We start from the raw sequence: 13588 nt of genomic DNA, 5'->3' as shown, positions 1-13588 counted from the left end.
TCCCAGGGCTGCAGGGGCTCCGCGTTGGTCTCCATCAGCCAGGAAAACCTACAGGAGCACTTGGCATCTTCGGGGCTGCAGCCCAGCCATGTGGAATAGCTCTTGCTTGCCTGGAACGTTCCATGTTCCAGGCACTGCTCTGAGTGCTTTAGAACCATGCTGGGAGGTAGGTATTGCTCTGCCCTTTATGGATGGGGAAACTGAGGCACAGAGACGTTAAGTGACTTGCCCAAGGTCACACAGCTAGGAAGCCGTGGAGCTGAGATCTGGGCCAGAAGCTGGCCCAGAGCTATGTCTCGGCCCTGCAGCAGCGGCCTGGCCCCGGGAGCCCCAGGCCCCAGGAGCCCCAGGCCCCAGGTGTAAGCCTCCCCTTGCTTCACGTAAGGGCCACTCTGCCACGTGCATCTGCCACACTGGGCCTCACAGGACAGAGTCTGGGGCCTGGCGACACAACAAGGGTGGGGGTGAGGTGTCCAGCCCAGCCTGCTGCGGGCGCTCGCGAGGAGGCCGTGTGCCCGTAGGTTCCCCTCTGGGCAGCTGCCGGTCCTCCCACTCCCTCCCAGGCCCCGCCTGCCTGCTCAGCACACTGCGGTCTCTGCTGGCTCCTGAGTGCCCTGGGGCTTTGCAAACTCCTCCCCCGCCCCTCTCCCCCGCAGCCGGATCCCATCACACCATCACAGGAGCAGGTGCTGTGAACGGGTGACAGGGCCATTAGCCCAAAGCTGTTGGCCATGGCTCTGGGGGGTGCCCGGGGGCCCTGGGCCCCTCTCTGGAGGCCCTTGGCTCAGGGTGGGATGGGGGCGAAGGTGGACCCCTACCGTCACGGAGCGCAGAGCTGGTCAGGGAGTTCCTTGCGGACAGAGGACTCCCCGCTCCAGCTGTGCGCCCCAGAGTGCGTTCCTGGGGTGCCTGCGGGGAGGCAGGGCTTGGCCTGGGCTCAGGGTCTGGGGTCAGGGCCCGGGGTTAGGGTCCGGGCTCAGGGTCTGGTACCTGTATGGAAGCTTCCTGGCAAACTTCTCACTCCTGTTCTTACTCTTCTTACCCTGGTGGGACCCCTTGGGGGCCTTCACGTCCATCGCAGAAGGGGGCTAAGCTGGGGTTCGCCCTTCAGCCACAGCTGGAAGACAGGCGGGAGGAGCCAGTCGGAACCTGGACGGCACGGCTTCCCCTTGACTGACCGCCCTCCCTTGTCTGCCGAGGAGACAGGGCCGAGGGGAGGGCTGTGAGCTGCCCGTGAGCCGGGGCCCCACCTCAGCACCCTGCTCCAGGATGCTTGCTCTGCTGTGAGTGAGTATAGTGTGTCTGTGTATGAGTGTGTTAGGGTGTACGTATGTGTGTATGAGTGTGTGTGTACGCATGTGTGTTTGTGTGCGTGCAGCTCTATGCGGTTCTATGCTGTGTGTGGCTCCCTGTTGCCCCACGGTCGACGGGACGCTCGGCTGACCGGCCCCAGGAGGCTCCCAGCTGCTCCCCTGCCGGCAGCCACATCCTCCCTCCAGCGCACCCCAGCCGCGGCCACCACGGACCTGCTCCCGTCTGTGCGAGGCTGTGGCTGTACGGGGCTGTATGGGTGGGGTCGCGCGGTCGGCACCCTTTGGAGACTGGCGTCCTCCTGCCGTCGCAGGGCTGGGTCTGCAGGGGCTCCCGCCCAGGGCTGAGCTGGACCGACTGTCCCCCATGGGACCCCGGGGCAGTTCCCAGGCTGGAGGTGTTACGAATAAAGCTGCTGCAAATGTTCACGTACAGCTTTCTGCACGAAGATGAGACTTGGTTTCTCTGTTGTAGGTGCCTAGGAGTGCAGTCACCAGGCTGATGGAGGCCCATTTTTAGTTTTAAAGGGAACTGCCACATGGTTTTCGAGTCGCCGGGTCATTTTCCCTGCCCAGCAGTTACGAGTGGTTCTCTTTTAAGGCACCCAAGAGTAAGGGTGACCCAAGTCAGGGCTGAGAAGGGCTGGGGTTAAGACCTGACCACTGGGGCTTCACGTGCCCCTTGACCCCAGCGGCTGTGCTAATGTGGCTGCACCGTGGTCCCCACAGCCAGCTCCTCCGCACGTGCGTGACCTTCATGGGCCGATGCCGGCCACCTGCCGGCACCCCGTGCTCCACAGGCACGGCGGCTCCCAGCATGGCAGGTCCCGAAGCGCCGGCCGAGGCGCTGGTTCCAGGTGGGGATCGTGTGGATGCTGTCAGCCACCCACGGACGTGCCTGACCGGTGGGTCTGACTGCGCCGGGCCAGACAGGTCCCCGGGAGCCAGTGCCCTGGAAGCAGCCCCGCTGGCGACGCAGGGACAGGGTGGGGAAGGAAAGCCGGGCTGCCCGGTCCCTTGACCGGGACAGCTCCAGGGAGCGCTCCCCACAGCACGGCCCGCGGAGGACCTGGCAGGACTGGGCGGAGTTGCCCACCGTGGGGACGCCACGTGGAGGGCCTCTTTCCCCCCTTCTCACCTCCCACCCCTGCCGAGCCGCGGGAGCCGCTCCCAAGTAAAGCATCTCACAGCAGCACACACCTGTCTGTCGTCGGACTGGCTGAGCCGCCAGGAACCAGGCGGAGAGGGCGAAGGCTGGTCAGGTCCCCCCAGCACCGCGTCTGACCACACACAAGCGCGAGCACACGCGGACACGGGCACGCAGGCGGCCATCTGGCCCCAGCATCACTCCCCCCGACACGCCCCTCTGGAGCAGGGCAGCCACTGTCTGCTGGCTCCTCCTTCCCTGTCAGACTGAAGCCCACCCCCCATCCCAGGCTGGGGCTGTCCACCCTACCCTTCTCTAGTCCCAGCAGCTGGGTTTCCATGACAACACTTTGCATGATAATGGCTCTCCTGAAATCTGGAGAAAAGCCTCCTGGAAACAAGGCGCCCCTTCCCGAGTCTGGGGTCTGGGTTCCCAGGAGCCCGCTGTCCCAGTGGGGATTGGGTTTTCTCTCCTGGGGGAGAGGTGGAGAGATGGGCCAGGCTGCTCCCCCGGAGGGCTTCGAGGGCTGCCTGGGGCAGGTGCCCCGGCGTTGTGGCAGAGTGTGCTGGCCGTGAGGCTGGATGGACCCACTGGGCACACTGAGCACCTGGACGAGGCCACGCGGGACGCCCTGGCCTGTGAGCCCCGAGCACAGCGTCCTGGAGGCTGAGCCCCACCAAGGAGTCCTCCTGACCCCGACCTGCCACCGGCAAAGGGCCGTATGGACAGGGCAGCTCTACACCAGCACAGGCTAGGGGGCCTTTGCAGCCTCTGACGTGGGACCAGGGTTGTTACGAGGACACCAGGGACCTGTCCGTGGCCCTGGACCCCAGCCCTTTGCTATCAGGTAAAGCTTTCAGCCCCCCTCCCCCGAGGAGCCAGGAGAGGGCCCTGGTCCAGGACGGGGCTGGGTCCGCACAGGAGATGAAGTGTCTGTTAAGGTCCGTGCAGGACCTTGTTTAATGTTGCCATCTGATGGAGGACACATTGCCATCATCCCATTTTCAGGTAAGGAAACTGAAGCTCTAAAAGGTGAACTGCTCTGCCTGCACCCACCTCCCCCAGCACATGGGGAAGAGGTGGGGTCCGGGCTGTGTCTGGGCCAAGTGGCGCAGTCCTGGAGGGGCTGGGCGACGGGACCCCATGCCCACCGAGCCCCACCTGCAGATCCTCTAAGCCCTGGGCCTGGCCCTGAAAACTGTGCGGAGCCTGCTTCCCGCGGGGCAGGAGGGCCCTGCCGGGTCCGGGGCAGCCCTCCGTCCCGCTGCTGCTCCCCAGGCCGACTTGGGGCTGCCCCTCCCAGCCACAAAGGCTGCCTCCCCGCTCCCGGCAGTGCCAGTCAGGGTACGGATCGCGGGGCCTGGCACTGACCCTGCCCAGGAAGATGCTGATGTGAGGGCCGCTGCCCACCCCCCCAAGGCCAGCCCCCCAGCAGGGAGCCTGCAGCCAGAAAGGAGTGGGTGAGCAAACCCCCCAAGGGGCTGGCTACTCACCGGGCCGCCTGAATGACGCCAGAGCCGGGGGAGATGCTGGCTATGGTCCTGGCTGCTGTGTACCAGGTAAGCACTGGCCCCAGGGCCGCAGGGGCCAGGCCCACAGGCTCATTGAAGCATCAGAAGCCCCTGGGGTCACAATCAGTGACACTGCAGCCACTAAGCCACGTGGCTTGGAATCCAGCCTGAAGCCCTGCTGGCCGCATGGCCGTGAGGGCAGCTGCGTGAGGGCTGGGCTGGAGGGCATCCCAGCTTCGAGGACCCCGGACGGGAGCACCCACACCTACACGTTTGGTGGCACAGCCCCCAGCCCTCCTTCAGACTAAGTGCAAGAGAAGGCCTAGAAATAGCGAACAACTCGCCCTGGCTGCAGAAGAGCTCCTTTTCGGGCTGACCTTGACTGAGCCCCAGCCGCAGCCCAGGAGCCGTCGGGCTTGGCCAACGCAGGGGAGTTCAGTTGGTTAGGGCGCAGCTCCGGGACCTGCTGCCCCATGGAGGCCCCGGCAGGCTCAGAACCATCAGGGTCTCCACTGGACTAGCAACGGCGAGCATCCCAGACCAAGGCGCCTGCGTCCCACGTGGGGACTAGAGGAGAGGAAAGGCAAATGGTGTAAAAGGCAAGGCCTCCTCCTGCCCTGATGCCCTAGGCCTGTATCTGCCAGTGAACACGTAGGGAGCGTGTCAGCTGGGGTCCCCGGAGCAGCCCCTAGATGGGGGTTCTAGTCGAGGGACCTGCCGAGGGAGGGACGCAGGACAGGGCAGGTCTGAGTGGCCGACTGGTCCCAGGGGAGCCCTGCAGGGACCTCCCCGGAGCTGTTCGTGCCCTCAGGTGGGGGCAGCCTGTGGGGCCTGGGGGCAGCCTGTGGGGCCTGGGCGGTCACGCCTGGCCTGGGGCCTGTGGTGTCCCGTCCCTGGGAAAGCAGTGCTGAGTCAGCACCTCACGGCGGTCAGGGGGCAGGAGGGCTGGCTGGGGACACCAGCCTGGTCCAGAGGTCCGTGCAGGCCCAACCTCGCGGTCACAGAAGAGAGGGAGAACGAGACGGAGGAGGAGGTCTGCAGAGAAGGCCGTGCTGTCAGGAGACTCCTAGGAGCTTGGGAGGGGGGTGGACGGGTCCACACGGGCATCCAGGGCTGTGCAGGAGCCGGATTTCTCAGCAGGCTGTCCACAGCCTTAAGCCTGATTTAGGTTCCCTTGACTCTTCTCTGGCCACGGAGTCTTTACTACGGCTTAAAAGGAACAGCAGGGGAGCGTCGGCACGGGCTGGGGCCCAGGGCACTGTCGGCCCCTCTGAGCTCACACAGTGGTTGGGTCTGTGAAGGGCTGGGCTGGCCGTGGGCGTGCCAGGTGAGAGCCCGGCCTCTGCCCGACTCGCCGTGCCACCCTGGGCACACATGACCCAATTGCTCCACCCGCCTCTCTTGCTTTTGCCTCCCCAGTAGAAAGGCGAGTCTGTAACTGGATCCTGTGTGCGTTACTCTGGGTGCCCAATCCCCGTGCCCCAGCCCCATCCACAGATGGTGCTCCCCAATTGGTTCCTGGCTTACAGCTTCTTTTAAAACGTATGCCCAGATGTTCTGACCACAGAAGCAGGTGGCCAGCGCACGGCCCAGGAGAGCACTGCCGCCTGGAACCCTCAACGTGGTGCGGGGTGGGGGCTCTGCTCCCAAGAAAACAAGCTTCCAAAAGGGCCCCGGGTGGGCCTCCCACCTCAAGGGCCTTTTAGATGCTGACAGGGGTGCAAAGTCAAAAGGAATCTCCTAACATCACCTGCTCACTTACTGAACCCGACTGTAAGGAAACAGACTGAGGACAGAGCCACTTAAATAGTTTTAAATTACGTTTCACATAATACAGTATTGAGAACTTTTTAATATTATTCTTAAGACCAACATGAGAAGTCCAAGCAACTCTCTCTGACGTGAGATATTCTGCTCAGTCCAGTGACACGAAGAGGAGAGTGGCCAGGTGGTCACTGCTGGGAACCAGAGAGGGCGAGGCGGTCTGCCGGCGGCTGCACACGTGCCCCCAGGAGAAGGCGACGCACTCGTGCTCTGCGGCAGCTACAGAGACGTCCCAGACGCCCATGCACTGAAGATGCCCACTTTAGAGTCAGTTTCATAAAAGAAAATATTTCCGTGGACTCAACAAAGCAAGGGGATAAAAACACCAGCAACCCGGAACATCGACTTAGATGAGTTGTGTGATTAAAAGGTCTGTCGGGGGAGCTGACAGGGAAGAGGTCAGTCTTGGCTCACCTGGAGGCTCCGAGCTAAGACGTCAAGGACGCAGCGTGGCTGCCCCTCCCCGTCAGCCAGGCGGGGGGACGGCACTGCTGCTGTCCCGCCTCCTTGTCCCCACGCTGTCCCCGGGCTTACCCGAGAGCGTGCCGTCTTCACAGAAACGGCCGCGGGACAAGGAGAGCGGCAGCGGCGGCTTAGCCTCAGCAGCCCTTCTGCGTGATGTCCAGCCCCGAAGACTTCGTGATCTCCAAGGTGGTGAACACCTGCCCACGGGGAGGAAACAACACGAATTCACACTTAGTCGGTACTTGAGCTCTGCTCTGAGAAAACACGTCCTGAATGTGACATCCACGTCATCCTTTACGGCATACAAAGCAGTTATTAATATAAAATTCGTCTACTGGGCTTCCCTGGTGGCGCAGTGGTTGAGAGTCCGCCTGCCGATGCAGGGGACGCGGGTTCGTGCCCCGGTCCGGGAGGGTCCCACATGCCGCGGAGCGGCTGCGCCCGTGAGCCGTGGCCGCTGAGCCTGCGCGTCCGGAGCCTGTGCTCCACAACGGGAGAGGCCGCAACAGTGAGAGGCCCGCGTACAGCAAAAAAAAAAATAAAATAAATAAAATTCGTCTACTGACAACATGCTTTATCACAGTTTTCCAAACCGCACCGAGTCCATGTCTACAAGCTCCTGTGTCCGTACCTGTGCACACGTGGGGTGGATCCCAATGGTGTCGTCCAGCAGCTGCTTGGTGAGCCCACATTTCATGGCGGCTGCAAATCCTTGGGTGATCTCACCGGCCTTCGGTCCAAGGACGTGAAATCCTATCACCCGATCCTTTCAAAGGGAAGCCAGTAGGTTAAGGATCTGAATAGGAATCTCGTCATCCCAAGGTCACCGTTGACACTGACAGCAACTCCCACTGAAAAGCACCTCTAATGCCGAACTGAGCAGAGAACACCACCATGAAACCGTGCCCTGCGACAATCTGTTAGGTGAGCCAGTCAATGCACGTCCTGTGTTAACACGCACTCACATTTACCAGAACGAGCAATTAACCTGCTGCGCAAACGAGTCTGTTGTCTGATGGATATTTCCGCGTTACACTGAGATAGCGCTAAACGACAACACGACAAATCCCAGCTAACAGCCAAGGCTGGAATACGGCTAAGAGCTGACGCAGCAGGCGCTACTCCCAGCCCAGGATGCAGGCTGCCAGGCTCCGAGCCGGCTCAGCAGACACCGAGGAGTGGCTGGCGGCCCCTGCTCCCCACCCCAGGGACCGCGAGCCGCAAGGACGCGCATGCAGGCCCGGGGGACGTGGGTGCGTCCCCGTGCACTCCCAGTACTCAGGCTTTCCTCTGTCCATGTTTTCTCATCACTTTTCTGCATCCAGAGCTTCAGGGTTAAAGTGCACAAGGTGAAGAGAGGGAGCATGACAGGCAACAGGCGTCTGTGCCCCCCCACTCTCCGGGCACCCGCGGCAGGTGGGCAAACGGATACCCCGTGAGCTGCGCTCCCAGGGGGCCGTGGACGGGAACCTCTGAGGGGTGCACGTGCAGCAAAGTGGGAGAAGGAGCGGCCCAGAGAGGGGGAAGCCACTTATTAATGAAAGAGAGGAGCTTCTGAGAGATGGAAGCCTGTGCGTGGTTTTCAGCATAGCTCCAGGAAGACAGTGAGTGGTGGGGTGACACTCCAGAAATGGAAATTGGGACAAAAGTAAAAGAAAGGGGCGGTAGGTTACTGCTCACTGACAGTGCACCTGGCCACCCAAGAGCTCTGATGGAGATGGACAACGGGATTAATGTTGCTTTCATGCCTGACAACACAGCATCCTCTCTGCAGCCTGTAGATCAAGAAGTAATTTGGACTTTCAAGTCTTATTATTTAAGAAATACACTTTGTTAGGTTGTAGCTGCCATAGGCAGTGATTCCTGTGATGGATTTGGGCAAAGTAAATTGAAAACCTTCTGGAAAGGATTCACCATTCTAGATGCCATTAAGAACATGTGCGGGACTTCCCTGGGTCCGGTGGTTAAGACTGCGTGCTTCCAGTGCAGGGGGCGTGGGTTCGATCCCTGGTCGAGGAACTAAGATCCCATGTGCCTCACGTGCATGGCGTGGCCAATAAAAATTTTTAAAAAAGAACACTTGTGATTCATGGGAAGAGGTCAAAACATCCAAATTAAGAGGAGTTTGGAAGAAGCTGATTCCAGCCCTCCTGGATGACTTTGAGGGGTTCGAGACTTCATGGAGGAGGGACTGCAGACGTGGTGGAAACGGCAGGGGAACAAGAACTACAAGTGGAGCCTGAAGATGGGACTGAATTGCTGCCATCTTGCGATGAAACTTGGGAACAGATGAGGGGCTGCTTCTTATGGACGAGTAAAGAGAGTGGTTTCTTAACACGGAATCTACTCCCGGTGAAGAGGCTGTGAAGACAGTTGAAACGACAGCAAAGGCCTTAGGATATGACACAACTTCGTTGATAAAGGAGCTGCAGGGTTTGAGAGGATTGACTCCAGTTCTGAAGGAAGTTCTGTGGGTAAAACACTGCCAAACAGCATTGCTGCTCCAGGGAAATCATTCATGAAAGGAAGAGTCCATCAGTGCGGCAAACTTCACGGTGGCGTTGTTCTCAGAAATGGCCGCAGCCATCCCAGCCTCAGCGGCCTCCATCCTGATCAGTCAGCGGCCGCCAGCACTGGAGGCGAGACCCTGCACCAGCAGAAGGGCTACAACTGGCTGAGGCTCAGGTGATGGTCAGGGTTTTTTAGCATAAAATTAAGGTCGTACGCTGTTTTTTTAGACATAATGTGATTGCACACGTAATAGACTACCGTATAGTGTAAACATAACCTTTATAAGCTCTGGGAAACCAAAGAATTTTGTGGCTCATGTTACTCAAAACTCGAGTTATTGCAGTGGTCTGGAACCTAACCACAATACCTTCGAGGTATGCCTGTATTTCCAAATGGACACAAACATACGCCTTACATTTCATCACTGATGACCCAAATTTTCCCAGACCCTGTAGTTCTAAACTGCCAAGTTAGACAGCTCTGGAGTGACACATTCCGATGATTTTGAAAAGGTAAGCCACTGCCCAACTGTCACTCTTCAAACACAGTGCCCGGGTAACAGGTTCAAGGATCTCCACCTGGCCCTTAGAGCTGTCTTTAAAGAGATTATAAAAACCCAACTACTAGAATAAAAGCTTTGCTTTAAAATCAGAACATTCCTGCTTCCAGCCGTATGACGTACCTCGTCGAATTTATTGCAAATAATCTTTGCGTAACAGGTGTTGCTGTCTCTGCAGGCCACCGTCCACTCGAGAGGCCAGAACAAAGTGTGGTAGACCTGCAAGAGAGAGGCCGAGGTCGGTGTCCATGGAGACCGCTGCTTGACAGCCTCCTTATTATACAAAGACGACAATTTCTGTACCAGCTCTCAGAAATGTAAACTTGCAGGATCCCAGCTTATGAATCTGCCGGGAGCACCTGGGCAAGCTCCTAAGTGCCAGCTGCAGAGTGTGTGATCTTTGCTTTCTCCGATTAACTAACTTTGGTCCTCAAGCACCTAGAGGGCTACTCTCCAAGCAGCCAACGCTCCAGGCCCTGTGGGGCTGAGACAGTGAAGAAAGCCTTAGGTCCTGCCCTCCATCAGTTCCCACGCCTCCTGTGAGGTTCATATCCAAACCAAATCTAGGAGAAGCAGAAGCCACAAGGCAGTCCAGCCACCCACGGTATGAGGAACACTGCCCCCGCCACCTGAAGGCCCCCCAGAGCCCAGGGTACCTCGAAGGCTCCCAACCTGCTCAGGCCTCAGGGACGCACTGCACACCGTCCGCCCCCTCATCCCCTCGGGGCAGCTACATGTCCCGGTGGCCCTACGCCTAATCACTCCACACAGAAGGCGGTGGATCTGTGTGCACCGCCAGGATGAGAATGTGTTCTCAACTATCCCCCCGCAGGGGAGGGGCGGAAGTACGGGCTCTTTGTTCTTTAATATGATTATGTATTTTACAGTTGGAATATAATACTGTCTTTATTGTTTTTATAACAATGATACAAGGTTATTAAAAGAATAACACAGTACAGAGGATTACAAAGAAAGTGGGGAAAAAAATCCCACTGTCCAGAAATAACCATTTTAAAAGTTAAGGAAGCATCGGTAGTTAATGCATACGTAGTTAAAATGACATTTTTATTTAAAACACATCATAGTCCACAGCTACTTGTAACAAAAAACATTAGATTTAACATGAAACATTAGATTTTTTTTTTTTTTTTTGTGGTACGTGGGCCTCTCACTGTTGTGGCCTCTCCCGTTGTGGAGCACAGGCTCCGGACGCGCAGGCTCAGCGGCCATGGCTCACGGGCCCAGCCGCTCCGCGGCATGTGGGATCCTCCCGGACCGGGGCATGAACCCGTGTCCCCTGCATCGGCAGGCGGACTCTCAACCACTGCGCCACCAGGGAAGCCCAAAACATTAGATTTAATGCGTATTGAACAGAAGAGAAATAAACTCTTCCTCATATTTTAATACAAACTTGTCAGTCTCCGTGGCTATTAGGAACAGAAGATAAATGCTTCTTCATCTCAAGATAGTATTCCTAAAATACACCCCTAACGTTAAGAAAAGAAATGGTGCCAACTCCAAGCTTTTAAACAGGATTTCTGAAACTGCAGGCTCCTGGCTTTGATGCGCCCTGAGCCCCTGCACCCACACCTCTTCCCACCCTCCCGCTCCTTTCCTCGTGTGTGTTAGGTGTGTTTTTCCTCCTAGTACTTGGAAGATTTTACTTTATTAAGTTTCTGATCCTTCTGGTTCAAAGTGGGTGTGAAGTGTGGACCCAACTTCATATTTTTCCTGAATGCTGTCCCCTTAGACTCCAGCACCTTTAAATGAATGTCCTTTCCCACAGATTTAAAATACCACCTTTACCACCCGTTAATTCTTCTAAGCACTTGAGTCAATCCGGGCTCCAAATTCTGTCCCACTCACCTTCCTGTCCACCTGCGTGCCACTCCGGCACAAGTCTAATTACTGTGGTTACAGGATACAATTTAGTCTCCCCCCAGGACTCTCCTTATTCAGAATCACCCTTGGGAATTCCCTGGCGGTCCAGTGCTTACGACTAGGTGCTTTCACTGCTGAGGGTGCAGATTCGATCCCTGATCGGGGAACTGAGATCCCCCACGCCGCGTGGCAAGGCCAAAACAAACAAACAAACAGTCTCCCTATGATTGTCTTTTTTTAAAGTTTTAATCTTTTAATCAAATTATGCACACTAACGGCAAACTTTCAAAGCTCTGTGACGAACGCAGCCACCTGGGCCGCCCCGGTGCCCTCTTTGATCAGTCGGCACAACCACGTGCACGTCCTGCGCGCGGTCGTTCGCCCCCGTGCTTCCACACGACACCCTTACGCTGCTCTCACCCGACTCTCCTGTGCTCGGCTTCACTTACTGACTCGCCCTGTTGAGCAGGAGGATTTAACTCGTTCTTTCCTGGCCCCTGCACTCTCATCCCCACCCTCCCAATTATACTCAGATTTGCAGCTAGATCATTGGCGGCGTTTCCTTTACTAGGTAGAAGCTGTTCATAGAGAAATGGGCATCCACATGCAAAAGAATGGAGTCAGACCCCTACCTCACACGTGTACAAAAACTAACTCAGAATGGATCACAGACCCAGACGTAAGAGCTGAAAACTGTAAAACCCTTAGAAGAAAAAACATAGGCATCAATCTTCACGACTTTGGATTAGGCACTGATGTATCAGAAGTGACATCAAAAGTACATGTGGCTGGCAACAGAAAACAAAAAAGACATATTGGACTTCATCAGAATGAAAGATTTTCGTGCTTCAAAGGGCACCATCAAGAAGGTGAAAAGACAACGCACAGAAATGGTGAACATTTTTACAAATCATCCCTGTGGTATCTTACTAAGGTCTGGATGTACATTTCCCTGATGATCAGTGATACTGAGAACTTTTTCATGTGCTTATTGGCCATTTGTGTATGTTCTTTGGAGAAATATCTATTCAGATTCTTTGCCCTTTAAAAAATTGGGTTATTTGGGGTTTTTTTTATTGTTGAGTTGTAAGAGTTCTTTAGATACTCTGCATACAAGTTCATTATCAGAGAGATGAAAGTCCACCAGACTTTACAGCATTAATTTTGTGAACCAATTAATCTTTCTTCTTACGCTGTCTTATTGTTTCTACCCTCATCTTCTTTTCACCTCCATTTCCTCATTTAAAAGAAATTGTATGTGTATTTATGAGAGGCTTCCTCATTCCTTTATATAGTTGGAATATTAAAAAAATACGAATAGATCAAATTTTCAGTCCTGTAAAATGCAATAAATAAATGTACAGACTAGGTGAGTTGATCTGCAGTGAGCCTTAGGAAAGAGACCTTAAAGTAACCCCACAAACCTGGGAACCCTTCCTACAGAGACATCCCTTTACCTGGGGTACAGCCTCCTGCATCCTTCCTCTCACGTGCCTGCCGAGCTTAATTTCTCATTGATTTCAGAAAGTTTTAGTGTTAAATCCGTAATTGTTACCATCACTTTTCTAAGACCCAAGTAAAATTTCACCACTGCAAATGGGTGGTTCATTATTATCAGAAGTGAATTATAAACTGATCAAATAATGTCCTCTAAAATGGAAATTTCTCACTGAAAACACCACCTAAAGTAGCACCATCGGTCATCATTCTGGTCCCCCACCCCGGAAACATAAAGGAGAGTCTCAGGAAGTCATTTGGCCATTTAGCGCGGGAGCCCCAGTGCTGCGCTTCAGAGGACTCCCCGTAACCAGGGGAGGGCCTGTGACTTCAACTCACTGGCTTCAAACACCCAGTGGTCCTAAACCTCTGACTCTCGTCACCTCCCCTCCCCTCCTGTGTGGGGAGGAGGTGCAGGGAGAAGCCACTTGAACCACCCGCTTACAAGGCAGTTAGGACCAGACGGGCAGGAGAGGAGGGAAGGTGAGAGCCCCTTCGGGGCGTCTGAAGAGCCCCCAGCAGGCCGACAGCCCCGGACCTGCCCCTCCCCTGAGCCCGCGGCGGGCGGAGGGTCCTGGGCCAGGTCCTGCCTGAGTCTGGCTCCCGTCACGCCCAGCGGGAGGGGGTGGACAGCAGACCCAGCCCGGACCAGCGAACGCCCCTCATAATTTGTAATTGAGACGAAAAACAGTGAGTCAGTTCCTCCAAAGACCAGAACCACGGGTGAACTCGGAGCAGGGAAGGGCCACATTCTGCCGCTACGTGCATTTCTGTTCCTACAGGGACAGCACTGCCTGCGCACGCACACAAACCCCCACCAGGAAGAGGAGGAGCTGACACGTCTCCCAGTGCCTGGTTCCTACCGCTTCCCAAGGCCTCGGAC

General features: G+C 56.3%; 1 protein-coding gene across 1 annotated transcript in view; it reads right to left on the bottom strand.

Annotated features, from left to right (window-relative positions):
• Positions 1–5795: 5795 nt before the first annotated feature.
• TXNRD3 (thioredoxin reductase 3) overlaps positions 5796–13588 on the bottom strand; it is a 43599-nt gene continuing 35806 nt past the window's right edge. The window contains exons 15-17 of the mRNA XM_060111514.1: positions 9451–9546; positions 6889–7023; positions 5796–6454 (exon numbers count right to left, since the gene is read on the bottom strand). Of these exons, the coding sequence (XP_059967497.1) occupies positions 6392–6454; positions 6889–7023; positions 9451–9546 (294 nt within the window). The 3' untranslated portion in view covers positions 5796–6391. The remainder of the gene's footprint in view (positions 6455–6888; positions 7024–9450; positions 9547–13588) is intronic.

Source organism: Mesoplodon densirostris, chromosome 10, assembly GCF_025265405.1.
Source record: "Mesoplodon densirostris isolate mMesDen1 chromosome 10, mMesDen1 primary haplotype, whole genome shotgun sequence".
In the NCBI taxonomy this organism is placed as follows: Eukaryota; Metazoa; Chordata; class Mammalia; order Artiodactyla; family Ziphiidae; genus Mesoplodon; species Mesoplodon densirostris.
The sequence above is the reverse complement of the archived record's forward strand: the minus strand, read 5'-3'. Positions and strand labels throughout refer to the sequence as shown.